Source organism: Equus przewalskii, chromosome 7 (assembly GCF_037783145.1).
Source record: "Equus przewalskii isolate Varuska chromosome 7, EquPr2, whole genome shotgun sequence".
In the NCBI taxonomy this organism is placed as follows: Eukaryota; Metazoa; Chordata; class Mammalia; order Perissodactyla; family Equidae; genus Equus; species Equus przewalskii.
The window spans coordinates 30,411,819-30,431,427 of record NC_091837.1 but is presented as its reverse complement, the minus strand read 5'-3'; the positions used below and the strand labels follow the sequence as shown (position 1 = coordinate 30,431,427).

The 19,609-nt window shown below is 47.4% G+C and overlaps 1 protein-coding gene across 48 annotated transcripts in view; it reads right to left on the bottom strand.

The window, feature by feature from the left end:
* EP400 (E1A binding protein p400) overlaps positions 1-19,609 on the bottom strand; it is a 120,537-nt gene that overhangs the window by 55,741 nt on the left and 45,187 nt on the right. For 36 of the 48 annotated variants that reach the window (XM_070629353.1, XM_070629347.1, XM_070629362.1 and 33 more), the window contains 12 exons: positions 19,154-19,261; positions 18,231-18,421; positions 17,791-17,968; positions 13,985-14,121; positions 12,781-12,950; positions 12,261-12,435; positions 12,010-12,146; positions 8,284-8,470; positions 5,595-5,761; positions 3,910-4,079; positions 2,827-3,069; positions 793-957 (listed from right to left, as the gene is read on the bottom strand). In XM_070629353.1, coding sequence (XP_070485454.1) covers positions 793-957; positions 2,827-3,069; positions 3,910-4,079; positions 5,595-5,761; positions 8,284-8,470; positions 12,010-12,146; positions 12,261-12,435; positions 12,781-12,950; positions 13,985-14,121; positions 17,791-17,968; positions 18,231-18,421; positions 19,154-19,261 — 2,028 coding nt within the window. The remainder of the gene's footprint in view (positions 1-792; positions 958-2,826; positions 3,070-3,909; positions 4,080-5,594; positions 5,762-8,283; positions 8,471-12,009; positions 12,147-12,260; positions 12,436-12,780; positions 12,951-13,984; positions 14,122-17,790; positions 17,969-18,230; positions 18,422-19,153; positions 19,262-19,609) is intronic. The other 12 variants (XM_070629374.1, XM_070629375.1, XM_070629370.1 and 9 more) reach the window with 1 other exon arrangement.

The window sequence follows — 19,609 nt, the reverse complement described above, 5'->3', positions numbered from 1 at the left end:
ATTAAACAGTTTCTTTGCAGCAAGCTTCCCGGGTGCCTCTGCTCTGCTGATGTGCATGTGACTCCAGAGCTGGTGCAGGGCATCCCAGACCTGGCTGACAACAAAGCCCTTCGCCCCTGACAAGAGCCATGAACAACACATCCTGGGAAGACGGCTAAGGGAGGGCACCAGCCGAGGCTGCTACGGACACCACCTTGGAATCCTAACCTACCGTGAGAGGGACTGAAATGACTAAAGTGCTGCCATGTAATCATTAAGGATTAATACTAACATGCTACTTAAATAGCATCCCTTCATTTTCTTCGAAAAGCAATTACTACAGGAACATATCGTTCTCAGCCAAAGGCCTAGGAGGCTTTGGTCTAGGAGTTAAAATTGTAAAACCTGTATATATAAAGAACATGACTTCTACACAAAGTGCTGGTCCTTTGGCATTTTTAGGGCAATTTGTCTCACACTAAAATTAGAAAGTAGCAAATACTTCTATTTTGATTTTAAAAATAGGAAACATTTTTCAAAAGAGAGATTTTATTAAAAAATTACCATCATCTCTTTAGCATGTATCAAGTACCAGGCAACCACATGATGTATGTATGTTATCTCACTAGTCCACTAAACACCCTATAAGGCAAGACTCATTAAGGCCATTTCCAAGTAAAGCAACTGCGCTTAAAGGAGCTAACAGGCCCAAATCACAGCTACACGGGGAGGAGTCAGGCCTGGGACGGCTCTGCCTGCAAACTACCTGCAGTTGAGTTCTTCACCTGTCACAATGAGTTAGCCGTCTTTTACCTTGTAGCTGCAGGGGCTGGCCAGCTGTGAGCTGCCGGAGCTGGCTGTGTGACAAGGTGAATTTGTTCCCTTGGAACTGCAGCGTCACAGGGGTCTCTGGCTGGGCGACTCGACTTGGCGGTCCCGCAAGGGAAGCCAGCTGGGCTATTTTGACTACCTCTCCACCTGCAGAAACGCAGAAAAAGGAATTAAGACTTTGGGGAAAACTTTGCAATTACTATACTGACAATCACTTGTCACATGGAATGACTGTCTATTGTAAACTGAAGTATCAGAGAAATATTTATTGGGTATTGCTTTCTAACACTTTCAGAAAATAACTTTTTTAACAGAAAAGAGAAGATAATTAAAATCAAATTTTAATGTTTCACTTACTTAATCATAACTGGTAGAGATTTTAGATATCAAATATTAACATAACTAACCAAACTATTAAAGAATACTTTACTTTTCTTTCCAACCAATAAAAAAGTTTCAAACATCAAAAACGAGAAATCTGTTTGTAATATACTTTCAAACTCTCATATCAACTCTTCAGAGAACTTTCAAAATGTGAAAAAGTACACGTCCAATTCAGCTCACAGAGGTAAACAAGATTTTATCACTAGAGCTATAAAAGAAAAGAACTAGGTTCAATTACACCCACGATCTTCTCAAAACTTGGGACTGTACTTAAGTACACAAACACATCACACAAAGGTAGCTTTAAGATATAGTTTCACACTAATTTGAACTAGGTCGTAGGATGCCATCTACGTGTCCTGTGAGGAGAAACTTAGCACTGCTGAAAGCATACCTCAGACGGGGTCACCCACACCTAACCCAAAAAGGCACTGCCTTCCAGCTGTAACTCAGCAGCAGGTTTCAAAGTGTAAACAGTCGCTATGCGAGTCTAAATGTTCCTCCCAAGAAAACCCACACCAGAATTATTAGAGATTCTATAAAGACAACAGTTACAGAAGACTAGAAAAATACCCAAAATTACCTTTCCCACAGAAACCATGAATGAGGAAGGGAAAATGATAAAAGGAGATGCAGAGATTTGTGTGTGAAGTTTGAAGGGCCCATCAGCCCTCGGTGAAGGCGTGAGACTGAAGGGCGGCCTGGCTGACTTTATGCCCCGCAAGCACAGCTCCTGGGGCACAGCCCAGAGTTCCTACCCCAGGCAAACAGAAATGGAACATATACAAGTGCTTCCTCCTTTGGGCAACTAACTAGAATAACTACTATTTGCTGGCAATGGAAGACAAGGTTGTCATGAGAGAAAACTAGCCTGCACTCAGCGTCTCCTCATGACATTGCCTCTCTCCCTCATCTTTCCAGAAAGGCCTCCACACAACTTGCTACAACAACAAATAAAGTGCTCAAGGTGGCGTCTGAAAAATGATGTAGGCCATAATAGTTTCAGTAACGGTACTTTCTACATCAGAATGAACAGGGGTACATATAAGAATCAGAAATATGCTAATTGCACTGATGACAATAAAAAGCTCTATCAAAAAAATTTAATAAGATAACATTTTAGTCATTGACCTATTTATTACAAAATGCCTTAGTCACACAATAATTCACTCCAGGTTTAAATTTGGTGATAAGTGAGAGACTAAACGAAGTCATGGTTTTCAGAAACTGAACGCTAGTTCACACGGCTGGCAAACAAGTTGCTGGCTTGTTTTACTCCCATTTGCTCCCCGAGGTGACCCTTGTGGCTGATGGAAGGAAACCTTGGCAAACACTAAAAGTGCGACAATCAGCACAGTGAGGCAGGGCACAAGTGCAGGAAGAAAGCAGAGTGACGTACGGGGATCAGGAGAAAGGAAAGAGAAAGGACAAGGCCCTGGACACCGGCCCTGGAGGGGAGCCCTCCCTCTGCAGATTTAGGGCCAGAAACAACAGCATGGCGAAAGGCAGCACCAGGCATGGGGTTAGGGGAGACAAAGGGAGCGGACAGCAAGGCCCCTCAAACACCACTGATCTGAACACAGCTGCCTGTGGTAAAGAGGTGGCAGAACTGGGAGAGGCGAGGCCACTTACTAGGCAGGCGCGCCTGGGCCTGCGAGGTGAGCACCAGCCCCTGAGGCAGCGCACTCTGCCCGGCCGGGTGCGAGGGGGCCTGGGGCTGGGGCTGGGGCGGGCCCGGGGCGGAGGCCTGGGCAGTGGTCTGGGCCCGCAGTTTCGCAGGATGGGCTGGGCTAGGTGCTGTGCTGAAGGTCGAGGCGGGCTGGTGTCTCGGAGCACCGGTGGAAGCCTGAGAGGTCTGAAACGGGGCTGCTCCCGCTGCAATCAATAAGGTTTGTTTGTGCAAAGCTGTTAGAGGTTCTTAATAATTTTAAAGAAATAAAACAAACATTATTTCATACCATCTCTCAAATGCGAAGCCCTCTCTAAAGAAAAGAGGGGGGGCCAATGTCTATAGAGTGAGAGAAATACAAGTTTTTATCTGTTGTTAACTCATTTCACTTTGAGTTCATCAGCAGGCTACCCAGTACATTCTGGAGTAAATGGAATGTTACCAGTCAGCCCACTCAAATGTGAGCGTCAATTAGAAGCCACTTCCTAACCACACAGAGTACCCCGAGCTGTACAAGGAGCTCTTGCAGCAAAGCAGTGCTGTCTGGACGCTTACGTAGATCTTAGAGAAACACAGTGGACTGACGTTGAGGACCCCGTGGCTAGGAGCAGAATGCTAATTTCGTTAACTTTGCTGCCGTTTAACCCTGTCCTCTTTCACAGTAATGATCAGGTTACGCTGAAATGGTGGCACAAAACACAACAAGAGTAGACTTCCTCACAAGTTTCGTCAACGACCTTGACGTGCATTTCCCTACATGAAAGAAAACGTTTCTGCCAACGTACATCTTCATCATCACATCAACAGTGGCTTGACTAAGAGTGAACATCTTGTATAGGGAAAAAATCCAGTTTAAAGAAATAAAAAAGCCTAACACTCATGGGAGAACTACACAAGGTCTCTTCGGCAGAGCCAGAGCAGACAGTCCACTCCTGCTCCTGCTCAGAGGAACGGTCACGTGTCCAGAGGGGCAAGGAAAAGTGCGAGGAACTTCTTCCACAGAAACCATTACTGACGCCGAGAACATGACACCACAGGAGGCATACCTTTTGCATCCGGATTTGCAGAGAACGTGGCGATTGGTGGCCGTCCTCGAATGTGGCCCTGTGGAGCGGCAGTGGCGGTGGCGGAGGTCGCTGTCCGGGGTGGATGTGTGCTGGGGAAAGTCACAGTGCGACCCTCGGGCTTCTGGCCATACTGTACAGGCTGAAACAACCTAGACGGCATTTGTGTAGACAAGAAGACACGAGCATGGCTGAGACTTGGGGGTTATGGCTGCCCGGAAGGGGTTCGGGGGTGCAGGACCACCCAAGAGCAAAGAGGGGTTCCCACTCCCAGGGCAGTTTAAAGGGCTGTAGGGGGTTTCTAAATACTGCACAGAAGCTCATCATGGGTTCTGGAGGAGGTGCTGACAACACTTAGGACACAAGAGTGGTAAATCCACTCCGACACCTGGGTGATACGAGGGGAACATGACTCTGAAGTTCCCATCAATGTGGACTAGAAACAATGCGTCTAACTCACAAAGTTCATGATGCTACTGTCCAGAATAAGAGCAAAGTGGAGTGATTAGCCAGCTTGCACAGTGAGGTCACAGGCAGTACATGTAATGACAGAAACAGTCAAGGCACCTCACAGGCAACAGCAGGTAAACCTGCAGAAGGGGATCCGCACACGGCTGCTGTTCTCGGATTTTATCACAGTGCAACAAGCTCTGTACATTCCTTTCACCTGGAAAACTGTAACGGCAGGGATTCTATATTTTCAAAACCCCTGTGGCAACACAACAGGTGGAAACAGCCAACAGAAAGACTAAGTGAAGCTGGGCCAGCCCCAGGAGGACTGCAGCTTTGCTACCCCGTCTGTGTATTTAACTGAGGGCTGCAGGCCCTGAGTGCAGGCTAGGCAGACAAAACAAGAGTGATCGGTTCCAAGTCCCCAGGGAAGCCACACGCAGAAAAGGCAATAAGACAGGGCTGCCACTTTACAGAACTGGCCCCTTTCTCTCTAAAATATCTATTTTTTTTCTCGTTTTTAACCTGAGCATAGGATTTCACCTATTTCCAACTTGCTAGCTTTAGCCTGTCTTGAATCATTTATGTTTCAATTTCATTATCTAACATGTTCTGCACCCCCAGCTTCCCAGCACCTGCAAAATCATTGTTTCAGATGTCCTCATGCTGCAGTCAAAGTGGATGGAGCCCTCTGCCTGTCCTCAGGGCCACAACACCACGCCACAGTATACCCTCTGGCCTCGCTACTCAGGCATCTGCCCATGACTACGGCCATCACACCACACATCAGGTTTGATCCAGCCTGACCTCCTCGTCCCCAGCCTCCTCCCCTCTCGAATCCCAGTGCTCCTTAAAGATGATGAAAGGGCCCTTCTTCAGGCGGGTGAGTGGCCACACGGCCCTGCCCAAGAGGTGTGGAGTGTCCACACTTGCCATTTATAATGGGCTCCTCTCACAGAGACCAAGGACATCTGGGCGATCTCCAGAAGCAGATACCAAATGAGATGATTGGCCTTCCTTTTCACGAGCTATAGCCCAGGTTTTCACGTGAAACTCAAACCAGATGGTCCCAGCTCTCCCTGAGGGGCTGTGTGGCCAAGGCCCCTTTTCAGGGGGGAAGACGTCACCTGGACCCCATGGCCCAGGGGCCGATTCACAACCAGCCAGGACCCAGCCAGAGCCAAGGTGAGCAGGAAGTGATGCTCCGGACCACATACCTGCTGGGCTTCAGTCTGATGGCCACCGGCCTGCTTGATGGGGGCGGTGCAGCAAATAGCTCCTCAATGAGTTTCCGCGTCACCTTTTTCTTACACAGCAATTCTGCCTCGTGACGAGTCATTTTATTTTCTAAGCCAATTAGATCAAATATAGAAAGATCGGTTTCCTGAGTAGAAAAAAAAAATTTGCTACATGAGGCAGTAGAAAATACACTTGACTAACGATCAAAGTATATTCCCATGTGGGGAGACCAAGCCCCATGTGGCTGTCTCCCTGAGAGGCGTCCTTGAAGACCTTGCCTGCACCCCACTCTTGGGCTCTGCAGGCCGCTCCACGTACCTTGGCTCCCCCAACTTTGAGATGGGAATGATGGCACTTGGTCATCTCAAATGGCAGTGGGAACGGAGAAGGCAGCACTCAGAGACAGACTAGACTCAGCAGAGGAGAGAGGGAAGAGTCTGGAAACCCTGGTCTGGAAGCAGGAAGATGCTAGGCCTCGTTGAGAAGGCGGGTGGAGGAGCGACCCAAGTGCACTGGTGCAAGTGGAGGTGGACGTATGACACGTCGCTCAGTCCAGCACCCTCGGGATGCCCATTCCTCAGGGCACGCTGCCTGAGTGCCCAGCTGGGGCCAACTTCCCAACATGCCCAGCACACTCCACACTCCACTTGTGCTTCCTGTGGACTTCAATAACAAAACGCAACCTGACTCCCACAAGGATGAAAACAATCAGGGGACGGACAGCAGGCGAAACCTCCCACACCCTCGCCCACACTGGTGGGGACGTGAAATGGTGCCACAGGTTTGGAAAGTCTGGCAGTTCATCCAAAGGTTAAACATGGAATCAAGAAATGACCCTGCAATGCCAGGCCTAGACATGTATCCAAGAGAAATGAAACCTACATCCACACAAAACTGGTACATGAATATCCCCAGCAGCATTATTCATAATGGCCAAAATGTAGAAACAACCCAAATGTCTATCAACTGATAAACAGGTAAACAAAATGTAGTCTATCCATACAATGAAATATTTATCATTCAGCCTTAAAAAGGGAAAAAAAATCTGACACATGCTACAACATGAACTTCGAAAATATTATGATCAGTGAAGTTGGTCAGACACGAAAGGCCACATATTATATGATTTCATTTACATGAAATGCCAGAATAGGTGAATCGAGAGACAGGAGCAGACGAGTGGCTGCCCGGGGCTGGGAGAGGGGAGGGGGAGTGGGAGTGACAGTTAACCCATGCGGATCTTCTCTTTGGGGTAATGAAATGTTCTAGAATTAGTGGTGATGGTTACACAACTCTCTGAATATACTAAAACCAAAAAACTGTACACTTTAGAAGGGTGACTTTTATAATGAATTATCTCAATAAAGCTGTTTTTAAAATGAAAAGTACAACATAAAAATTAGTATCTGTAAAACATCTCCCCTCTAATTCCTTAAAGTAATCTCTCTCTGAATCATCTTTATTTCCCATGGCTCAATTTTTCTTTAATTCAATGAAAAACACATCCCTATATTAACAGTGGTAATCACAGTGGTAGGAACAATACTAATCATGCTAACTCACCGACACGGCACGTACAAACTGCCCACCACCCAGCCCCTTCTCAAATCATGACACACATTAACTGGCTCACTCCTTACAACCTCCCTATGTGTTGAGGGAGCCAAGACAGGCTGGCTACCCAGGGCCGTGCTGCTGGTGAGGCAGAGCCAGGACCTGCTGTCCTCACCCTACACGTTCACAAACCTATACAAGTCACAAAGCCGGTTCCCATTTCTCAGCATTTGCGAGATCTCGGGTCCCGGCCCTCTGAGCTGGCGCCCACACAGGAGGGGCTGCAGCAGGAGCAGAGCAGCAGTGGGGAAGGCTGCAGAGGGGAACCAGGTGTCAGCCCACCCACTGCCCCGCTGCCCGGTGGGCCTGGGTAAGCTCTCCGGCTCCTTGAGTGGACACCTGAGTTGGTGGGTCAAACTTACAGAAAGCGAATGGCAGCCTCCAGCCCTCGACAAGACCCCATAAGTTCAGCATACTTATGTTCCATATCACCCAACACGATCCAATTTCTTTCCTTTTAAAAATTTTAGTTTTGTAAAAATAATTTTCACTACCAAAAAATTTAAACACAAAAAGGTATACAAGTATATTTTTTTGCTTAAAAAATAACCAAACTTCTACCACCTAAGGATAAATTACTAACATTTTAATAAAGGTCTTTTTATACACATAAAAATGTCACTGATTGATAAATAAACAGACAGACGGGGATAGAGGGAGGGAGACTCCAGAGGAGCAGAGATTTCGGCTGTCTTGTTCACCGCTGTCCCCATGACGAGGGAAATGCCTGGCACCTAGCAGGGAGTCGATAAATATTTGTTGAACAAATGAATGAAAACAATAAAAAATAACGTACTGAGCTTGTGGGTGCCAGGTACAAGATGAGGTTCTTCCCATGGACTGTATGTTTCACACAGAGTGACAGAAAGTACACGATTATCCCCGTTCCACAGAGGGGGACACTCCACCCAAAGCCCCTCAGTTAGTGCATGAGAGGCATGTGGACCTCCAGGACAAGGGTTTGTTGGAACCAACCTCTCACAAGCATTCTCAGGATAACGTGCTGGGCACAGACGTCAAGTAGAGATGTACCTTCCTGAATCTTCGCCTTACCTTCCAGGAGTCTCTGTCGAGCGCCTTCAGGATGAGGGAGGCCGAGCTGTACTGCAGCGGCCCCGCCGTGTAGGACGACTCTGGGAGCCGGGGCTCCACCAGTCCGGGGTGGTTGCAGATCCGCTGCAGCCTCAGGAGGATGCTCAGCACATCCACAAAGTGCCCGCTCTTCAGCGCTTCCTGCGTTCTGCTCTCGAGAAGAGACACGAACATTAATATCAGTATGTGTCTAGGCCAGTCAGGACTCCTCGCCCTTTAGTTTGCTAACTCCAGAAACACACAACTGGCAGGTTCTCCCCAGATGTGGTTAATAAATTAGTGACATGAGAACACCAAAGTCTGAATTCCCCTCGAGGTGGTTATGATCCTTGGACTCACTCCTGGCTCCTGGGAAACAGGACAGGAAGCCAAAGAGTCAGGGAGGGTGGGCAGATGTGGGCACAGTTCTCCCCGCCTCCACTGCCAGTGGGAAGACGACACTCTAAAACGGCAGCAATGATGCACTTCAGCCCAACTGTGATGAGTACTGGGAAGAAGTGGCAGGCATCTGACCGAGGAAGGAAGGCACTCAAAGTGCAGGGTGAGAGCCCATCAGAGAGTGAGGCCATTCGTCCCCTCTTGGGGGACGTGGACCCTGAGGCCCATCAAACAAACCAAGTCCACTCATCCCCTCTTGTGGGGGACGCCAACTCTGACACCCATCAGACAGAGCGAGTCTACCCGTCCCCTCTCGTGGAAATGCTGGGCCATAAGCCTGTGGGTCAGAGAAGCAGGCAGACATGCAGATCTAACCGCACATCTGGCCAGTACTGCACAGGAAACACAGGGGATGCAGCATGGGGTGCTCTGGAAAGTTCAAGTGGAGACCCCTGGGAAGAGGGGGACCACCACGAAGGGCAATGGAAAGAGAGCAGAGCAAAGCCAACAGGTAAGGCAGGACGGAGCTGGGGAGGCCAGGAAGAAGGGCTGGGCCAGCTGGTCTGCAGAGACTCAGGAGCAGAGGCAGAAGACTGGAGGGAAGAGAGGAGAGGCATGAGGAGGTGACAGAGAGAACGGCCAGGTTTCTGTTGAGTAGCTGTGCCAACAAGGTACCACATCCTAGAAGAGGAAAGCCTAGAAGAAAACCAGGTTTGGGGGAGCCATCCTGGAGCAGGTCTGTACAGTGTTGTACAGTCTGCAGTGCTCAAGGGACAGATAAGCAGCCACAGGAGGACGTGGTCAACTTAGACGGCTGCAGACAAGAGCAGAGCTGAGCGCGAAGCAGCACAGCAGGTCGAGCACCCCAGAAGTCGCCAGAGCTTCAGCACAGGCAATTCTCAGTGTGATGAAATGGGCCAGAGTGGAGACAGAGCAGGGGTGGAGACAAGGGAGTGGAGACAGGCATACCGACAGCCCTACAAGTTTGGCTCTGGAGAACAGAAGGGGAGAGGGCAGGGGAGAGTTTAAAGATGAGCCTCTGTCCTCAAGAGGCCTGCAACAAAGGATCTGCTTCAGAATGAGGCTGGAAACAGGAGAAAGATCAACAACACTGGAAATGGAGGTTCCTGAGGGATGGCACTCAGAGCCCACTGCAGGGACTGGTCACAGAAACCAGGAGGTGGTGGTATAAACATAGGTGGTCTGCAGGGCTCTCCGACAAGGAGGGAAGAGCCAAGGTCTGCTGAGAAGTGGGCAAGAATAAGGCAGTAGGAACATATGACACAGTCACCTCAGAGAGGAAGGGAAGGTACAGACCAATAGTGGCGCTCAGAGCCCACTCAAGAACCTCAAGACCATTATATCAACGTGCAACGAGCCATGCCTGGCAGCACCCTAGAAAGTGAGTTATCAGGAGGTACTGTGAGGTCAAACGCAGGGATGCTCAACACCTCCCACTGACTTGAAAGGCTCAGGGAGAAAGAGGGACGTGGACATAAGGAGGGAGAGACTCTTCCTGCAGCTCCATCAGGAGCAAATGCCACAGAACAATCAAGGATCTACTATCACCAGTGGCTCCCAGATCCAGGAGCCTCTACTACCAGCAGATGGAGAGTGTCCCACACTCAACGAGTGGGACTGACGTCATCATCCTGAAGTGTAAACCAACCACGTCCCAAGACATACCACCAAAGACTGACGGACCAGATGTCCTGAGAACACTGTTCTCGGCAGTGGGCAGGTGCCCCTGACTCCACATGAGTCCCTTACACGCTGGTGTTTGACCTGTCTCTCCATAAGCCACAATTCTCTCCACTGAAACTTATTCTTTATAAACTCATCTACTCAAAGATATGACTGACACCCAAGCTTTAACAATACTGCAGTTTTCTGCTCATGCACATGGTTTCCCCAATGTTCAGGAAGGATGTTTTGTTGTGAGGGGATGCGGTTTTTGAGTGAAACAATCAACTGACTGTAGCATCATCAATGCAGTTTGTCAAGGACTAAGAAATCGTACACATGGCTATTAATGCATACTTACATTCTGTTCTAAAATCTTCCACACATAACCCTATAAAGCAAGCATGAATTAATAGAAAAACCATTTTTTGAAGGCTTATTATGTACAGACACTATTCTGACAATTTTATACGCTTAATAACATAATCCTCACAACCCCACAATAACTACCCTCATTTTATATAAGAAGATGAAGAACAAAGAGGTTGTGCCCAGGCAACCCAGCTATCTAATGGAGGGGCTGGCCTTTACATTCATTTCCCTCCAGAATGTGGGTCCCTCCCATACTGTCTGTGCCCGGGCCTCACACCACCTCCCTCCAGAACCTCGGTCCCTCCCACACTGTCTGTGCCCCGTGATGACTTGCATCTGCCGCCTCAGGCCAACTCACCAGGCCACCACGTTCCTTCCCACAAGTAGCAGGAACACGTGAGCCAAGGTGAGCCAGGTGAGCCGTCTGTCAGTCACCTGATACGGAAATCTAGGAGCTTGTTCTGGAATGCTGAGCCCCCATTTAGGCCTCTGAGGTTGAGTCTGTGGTGAAACTGGTGGACACTGTGTGATTTTTCTCCACTGCCCACAAGGAGACACAGAGTGGCTATAAATACTGAGTACAAATATACTTAAAATTTTCAAAACTTTAATTCGTGTTTAATATTTTTTTCAATATAAAATCAGAAAAATGGAGAGCATAATGCAAAGAGCCAAACAGGTCACGTGAGAGGATCAAGGGAACCCCACACTTTTAGGATCCACATGTAGGTGCAGGTACCACGCAGGAGGGTGTTCCTGGACAGACAGAAGTCGTAGAGTGTCAGCAGCCGCCTGGCCTGGCACGTTCACTCTAGGACATTCTGCCCGTATATATACAGCACACAGCCTTCCTGCCAGGCCCCAGCTGGCCTGAAGTCCAAGGTCCTATGTGTGGTTGTGAAAAGAAGAGCTGGTCAATCAGAATGTGTCTCCTGTGGGAATCTAAACTAAAACACTGCAAGACTACTCCAGTGAATGGAGAGAGAGGGAACGGGATGCCATGCTCCCCCTGGGTTAGCTACGCAGGAGCAGAACCTCTGAGAAGGCAAGCGGAGAGGTTCCAGAGACACGACAGGTCCAGGGAGGGGACGGCCCACAACAAGCTCGAGAGAAGCAGAAATCTCCAAAAAACCGCAGAGCCCACCAGCCTGGTGAGAGCGCAGCATCCAGCTCCAGACACCTGTCCCCACAGAAGGCATCTCTGCCCCTTAAGCCAGGGAGGGTGAGAAAGGACATGCGAGATCCTGCCCTTACCCAGGCTGCAGAATGACGTCCTCATACAGGGCTTTTTGTCGATTAGAAAGGCGGCACTTCAAAACGTGCTCATATTTCTTTGTCAGTTGCTTTTCCACATCTCTTTTAGTTCTCCTCAAAATAAATGGCTGTGTCACCTGAAAAAAAAAAAAGAAAATGATTGTTTCCTTTCCAAAAACAATGTCATTACACATTTCCACTCAGTCACGTGTACTTTAATGACTCAACTGAAATCACAAAGCCACACATACCCGATGTAACCGTATGACCACTTTATGGTAGTAGTCCTGGTTTTCCTCATTAGGGGCTTTTAGAGGGAAACGCAGGTAGGGTCTGGAAATGCCCGGAATGAGGAAGTGCACCATGGTCCACAGCTCCAGGAAGGTGTTGTGCAGGGGTGCATCAATCAGAAGCAGACGCTGCTGGCTGTACACAAAATGAGAGACAACATCTAAAATTCCAAACACACAAAGCTAGGGGCAGAATCGCTTTCTCCAAAGATGTTTAAGAAAAGAGACAATGACAATTTTACGAAACTAAGGTAAATGTACACATGCCTTGAAGAACTGGGCTGAATTAAATGAACGCTTTGGATCTCTTCAGCCGCAGGCACTATGCCAAAGGGGAAGGGGAAGTCCCTATAGCCGAAAGGCAATTTTGTGTGAGTGTAATTACCTAAATTTCTTCAAAAGAATCTTTACAGCAACAACAACAACACAGAACACTCAATGGTGAGAGGCTAGCACACAACACTTGGGTGGCGGGTCAGACCTCTGCAGGGTGAACACGGCTTCCCAGTGCCTCTCGGTCATGCCCTTCACGCGCTGCATCTCGTCTATGACCAGGCACTTCCACCGCACCCGCGTGAAGCAGGCGTGGCCCCTGAAGAACTGCTTGTAGGATGTGATGCAGATGTTGAAGCTGTTGGGCTCAGTCCACTCCTGCAGCACATGAAACAAAGTCTCAACCGTCTTCTCATTTCTTCTTTGGAATAAATAATCTGGGGAATTCTTTTGAAACTTTTCGCCACTGAATTAGCCTATTCCCACCCATAATGACTTTACTCATTTTTCTTAGTAACTTGCTTATTACTGCACAGAAAATGGTTGAGTTTATAGTTTTATGATGTTTTCCTCTAGGAGTCTAAAGCACTTGTATAGACAAACTAAGAAGCTGCTTTGGAGGCATGAACAACTGTCTTTGGAAATAAGATTATCACAGAGTATCCTGAAGTGGGACTAGCTTTTATAGTGCACAATCTGAGAGGGAAATGTATTCAGAAGACGACGGTAAGGTGAAGATGTATGTTGCCAGTGACTGCGTTATAAGCTTTTTAAACAGTTAATAACAGAGACGGTAAAAGAAACCACGTCTCAAGGTCCTCACTTATCCAGTAAATACTACTCAACACAATAGAGTCTAATGATGAGCCAGAATTTTATCTTCAATGAAAACCTGTGATCTGTAATGTAGTTTTACTTAGAATCTAGCACTAGAGACTACTGGGTGGAAAAAAGAAAGAGTCCAGATTTGTTTTGCAAGTTTATCTATATGTTACAGACATTCCTAATAAACATTTCCATGGGAATTATAAGGATTTGTAATTCAGAACTCAAGACTCATCATAACTTCCGTTTATGCTTGTAATAGTCAACGGGCCTACAGTTAAAAAGAACTGCAGCCTCTCCAGAGACCACTTAGTTCTGGAAGGAAATTCTCTCATTTTCTGGGAAGTGAAAATGAGCCCTCTGTGGAATGCAGCCTTTTGCACCTGCGACCCTCCTTGCAAGTAGTGACCAGTTTTTCAAGTGTAGTGTACTTTCAAGGGGCTCCAAATCTAGGAACAACTCAAAGGTCTGGAATCTCACAAATAAGTGATTTATGACAATTACACTAATAAGCATGTCTTAACATTTTGAAATTTGTCTTCTGTAGAAATTAAGATGGGTTTTATTTCATGTTTAAAATAAAATACCTGTCTCTTTGCTTTGAGTTCTCTATGGTTGCCAACATATAAAAGGGTTTTGAGCCCAGGACACCATCGCTTCAATTCGAGCTCCCACTTGAGTATGTTACAGCTTCTCACAATGACAAGATGAGGACCCCAATTGCCTATAAAGGAAAGAAGATACAGAATTTTCCTCTTTAACTGAAACCATCTGTCAAGTCCAGGCACCCGGTGCTGTGTTGATCAGAGCTTAGTGAGTACATGTGGGAAGTGCCAGTGTGTGACACTGAAGCAGACATCCAGGTAGGATGCACAGGTGTCCTGTCTACCTTACAACCATCAGAATCGGGACAGGCTCCTCCTCAGCTCCCATGTCCTGCTGCCACGGGACTCGAGGCCTGGCACATAGGAGACACTCAGCAAAGAACTGCTGAATGAGTGACTACCAAATAAAATGAACATTTATTCAAAAACATGGTTAACTCCCCCTGTGAGCATGGGGAAGAATTCTCATCTACAACAAACAATGCTCCGAAAGTGAAGAGAGCCACAGACTGAGCGCTCTGACTCGGAGCCCCGAGGCCTTCTCAAGCCCGCCGGCAGTCGCATTCCTGCAGCATATGCAGGCTTCCGGCTCCCATGGCTCGTGCCCATGGCGGGTTCCAAACTCTAGTCCCAACACACCCAAACCATCCCCAAATTATATGGTTGTAATTTCATTCCTCTGAAAAATAGGGTTTTTCAAATTATTAGAGTAATACACACCTAACAAATTTCAATCTTTCTACTAAAATGAAACGTAAACCAAGTTAAAAGACAGAAACAGCAGACCTGGAAAAAACATCTGCAGTAGCCACATCTCTGGCCATTACTGCTCATACGCAAAGCATCACTACCAATTCTTAACAAGAACCACCCAAGTGGAAAACAAAGAAGGATGTGAACAGAAATTTCACAAAGAAAAAAAATAGGTAGACAATAAACTTTTTAAGAGGCACAACCTCACGAGCAGGGAAATGCAAATCAACCCCAGATGCCATTTTCCCCCCAATGAAAAACAAGATTTAAAAAAAAAACAAAACCAGCATTTAACACACTGTTGCATTTTTGGAGAGGAACAAAGCACCTATACATGCATTTCCAAATACGTCCGTCCACACGTGGGCGAGGCCAGGCAGGACGCACACTAGACTGTCCTGAGTGGTCACCACTGGGGATGGAGGCAAGTGGACAGGGGCAGACTGCTATTTTCTTACTTAAAAAAAAAAGTGGTGAGTTTGTGAGCAATTTTAATTTTGTGTGCATTTCTCAGAACTCTCCAGCTGGAAGTCTCCTCCAGTGAGCTCCACGACTCTTGCCGGACTGGTGAACTCTGGTTTTCTGCTTACACGGTGATGACGAATGCAAGGACACCGGACTGGGCCGCATGGAGTGAGGGACAAGCAGGCGAGCCACATCCAAGGTGGAACACACTCAGCTTGAAGTGGCCATGGTCTATCCAAGTGGAGAAGCAGAATGAGCAGCACACTGCCCACCTGCTCTTCCTTCAAAGCACATCAGGACCTGACCATTGCTCTCTCCCAGTCCCAGCCACCCACCTCTCCCACTACATGGTGAACTTCCTAACGACTGGCCCTCCAAGTCTGTTCCCAGCACAAAGTTGACTGAGTGACTCCTCAGACACCTGTACTAATGCAGATAGGCACTGAGGAAGAGCCAGGCCCACACGCTGCCTGCAAAGCTCCCACCATAGTCGGCCTTGCCAACCTTCCTGGCCTTGTGCACTCCTATTGCTATACCAGCCTCAGCGCTGTTCCATGGACAGACCAGCTGCCCCTTCAGCCTCTGCATCCATGCCCCATCTCCCTGGGTCCCCTGCTCAGGATGGCCACAGTTTTCTGGGGTCTCTGCTCGCCTGCTATGCAAGAGGCTTCCCCTGCTCCCCCCACCCCCTGCACCTTGTCCTGCCAGGACTTTCTTCAAGGTATCTTATTCCAGATCCACTATCTGTGCCCGTGAGGGCCTCCTGCAGGTGGGGGCTTGGTTCTGTTCACAGCTGTACCCTCAGTGCTGAAAACAGCACCAGGAATGGGTTAGGCACGAGGTAAATACCTATGAAATGAATGATTCATTCATCTGCTCAAGTAATGAAATAAAATCCCCTATTTTCGGAAGGGTAGGCTGCCTTCACTTTTTCACTTAATAAAATAATACGGCAAAGTGGTTTTTCCATCTTGAAGTAACTATATATATTGAAATCTATTTTATTTTAAAGTAATATATTTAAAACTCTGTGACACTGGGTCAAAAAACAGAAACAAACTAATTCAAGAAAATAGGAACCCAGAAGTTGATCCGTTTGTGTTTAAAAACTGATCATGAGGTTGATTAAGCTTTTTAAATAAAGGCGCACAGAATGCCTTACTAAGGGTGCTAAGGTAACCGTCTAACAACCTGGAGGGACGGGAGGAAGAAACCAGCACTTGGGGGAAGGAACAACCCCCACCCTCTCTGTCCTCCCATCTCACAGGTCTACTGCGTTTCCCTTGTTTCCATCCAACCCAGTCAGGCCGCCAACTCCCTCCTAATGTAAACAGTCCCCTCCTTCCTTCGGACACTCCAACATAAGAACAAGGTAACGTGTCCATTTTTCTCTGTGGCTACCCAGGAGCCTACTTAAATTTGGATTGGAATGTAAGCTTCAACAACTCATCCCAATGTGCTTTTCAGACATTTCTTTTGCAAGAGGAAGACTAAGACCCTGTACTGTGTTAGAGACACAAAGTGTATGCTCCTCTACAGGCCCCGCAGGTGCAGAGTTGGGGGCGAGGTGGGCACCTGACCCACAGGCCAAGCAGAGGGCAGTGAGTGGGGGCTGATCCCTGAACACCCAGAGGCTGGGGCCCTGGACCAACGAAGTTCGAGTTGAAAGAGTCAAGGGGTGAGGAAGCAGTTGGAGTGAAGGGCACAGCCTGCCACAGAGATGGCGGGCACTCTATCTCTCCACTGCTGTTCAGCTGCCGAGCCCTCACATGGCACTAGGCGGCTCCCTAAGGAACCAGAGAGTGGAGCAGAAGCACCACTGGGCAGCAGGATCCAGCAGGAGAGACAGGAGGGGCATGAGTCACCGCAGCAGAAGGAACACAGGGGTGGGCCAGGGAAGTGCGCTACCCATCATGCCACAGAGGACAAGTACCAGCCAGCTCGTGGCCAGCATTTGGTGGGAGTCCAGGCACGGGCTCGTGCCGATGCACAGAAAGCACAGATGCTGTGCCACCTGTTCTGCTGTCCACACGCTGATCAGCAGTGGAACACCGGAAGTTACAAAGCCTAGTCACCCCCTGGTGGGTCTCATATTACATTAGATTTTGTTTTTTTTTTTTTTTTTTAAAGATTTTATTTTTTCCTTTTTCTCCCCAAAGCCCCCCGGTATATAGTTGTGTATTCTTCGTTGTGGGTTCTTCTAGTTGTGCCATGTGGGACGCTGCCTCAGCGTGGTCTGATGAGCAGTGCCATGTCCACGCCCAGGATTCGAACTAACGAAACACTGGGCCGCCTGCAGTGGAGCGAGCGAACTTAACCACTCGGCCACGGGGCCAGCCCCTTACATTAGATTTTGAATAACAATGAGTTACTCGATCTAGTGTTAACTGTGAAGGGGTTTTGTGTTTGTTCATGCAATGAGCACTTCTGAGCCCTGTTATTTAAGGTCCTGGACCGGAACAGAGCAAAGGAGGAGAGAAAAAAACGTCACTCCCCACCCTCAGGCCAGATGCACTGTCTACCGTTCAGTCTTAGCAAATACGTACTATTCAAAAACAATAAGCTCTTACCTTCATTACAAGCTAGGTGGGCAAAGAAAGCAATGATCTGCACTGTTTTACCAAGCCCAGCTTCATCTGCCAATATGCCATTGAGATTCTTCCGGTAGAGTTTGGCCAGCCAGTCCAGGCCAATCTTCTGGTAATCTCTGAGTGCACCATACAACAGAGACGGGGCGTTCAACTTCACCTGCAGTGACAGACAGGCCAAATAAGCACTTCTTCTCAAAATAATCATTAGAACTTTTTCTCCAAAGTGAAGTCTATCTAATCAGTCCCACAATAAGCCTACTGGAAAGACACAGAAATGATCTACAGACAACAGGAAAAGAAAGATCAATATTGCTTTCTCTGACAACTTCTTCAGTTAGGGATAAAGAGCTCATTTGCAAGTAGGAAGCCTTTTCCCTGCCTCACAAAGACACCGCCCCCATGAAAGCGCAGCGCCTCACCGCAGTGCTGATCCGAGCACTGCCCTTGGGCAGGACGGCTTCGGCCACAGCGGTCACCTCTGCAATGTCCTTTGTGTGTGGTTTCCCAATATTCATTCTCTCTGCAGCTTTAAACTGGTCCATGATGAACAGTGAGTCTATGAGAACCACATCCTTCCGGCTCTCCCAGTCACCTGGGCAGTCCTCCACATCTGTGAATGATGCAAAAACAGTATTTGTGAAATTTGCTGCTGCTGTGATAGTTTGATGAGCCTACTTAACATTAAAAAAAAAAAAGGAAAAAGTTGACAGAATCCAAATATTTCAAATACAGAATTAAGCAGTAATTTTGTTTGTTTTTAATCCACTTTATATACCTAGCAATACTAACCGGAAATATGAGTAGAAACTCTCCTGAAACTGTCAGATACAGGACCACTCTGGACAGCCCTCAGGTGAAACTGGACAACGTCTCTGTCGCAATCAGGAGTTGGCACCACCAACAGATTTATAGGCGTCTAAGGGTTTAGTGACCACTCCCCGCCCCCAGTGACAAGAAAGGAAAAACTAGAATCATCTCCAAGTATAGGCAAGCAAGGGGGCTGCCAGTCCCTCCTCTGGCTCTACCGCAGCGTGCTATCCTCACAGCCCCTGGCCTCGCCGACAACTCCTTCCCAGCCCCTCCCGCACCTCCCCACTCACAGGCATCTATGTCTAATAATCAACAAGCGGCATGAGAACAAGAAAAAGAAGACTCTTCTGCTGTAGTCTATGTATCAGTTTGGAATGTCTAATAAAAATAAACTCCTTAAAACTGGTGTGTTTCTTTCATCAGACTAAAAGAAAATGAATGTAACGTTTAAATTCTGTTTTAAGCATCTTCCTCTGCTAGTGTTTTGGCTTTCGTTTTTACAGCTGAACTGTTTAAAGACGCTGAAACAGACCTTCTTCTTCACTCGTCTCCTCACTGTCGGGTTTAGGTTGGGGCCACTGGAAATTCGGCAGAAAGGCACCTTCGTACAACTTCATCAAATCAATTAAGGGCAATTCAGCTGGAAAGAATCGCAGGAAGAAAGGTGGTTATTTTACACCACTGGTGTCAGTGGAGAACGAAACACAGCCGGGGGCTGCAGGAAGAGAAAGTCGCTTTCACACGTAAGCCTTTTGCTGGCTTTACACAATTTCTTGGGAAAAGCATGTTATTTTCTAAAAGTGCATTTAGTTTTTGCAAAAATTATGATTACCTACTACTGATACAAGGTGTAAAATATTTTCTTTATAAAGTGAGATGAGAATCTTTGAAACAAAATGAAGAAAATTTTTATTCATAGAAGAAAGAAATATCTTTTTAAAAATCAAATAAATATACATTTAAACATATAGAATACTAAATAACAGTA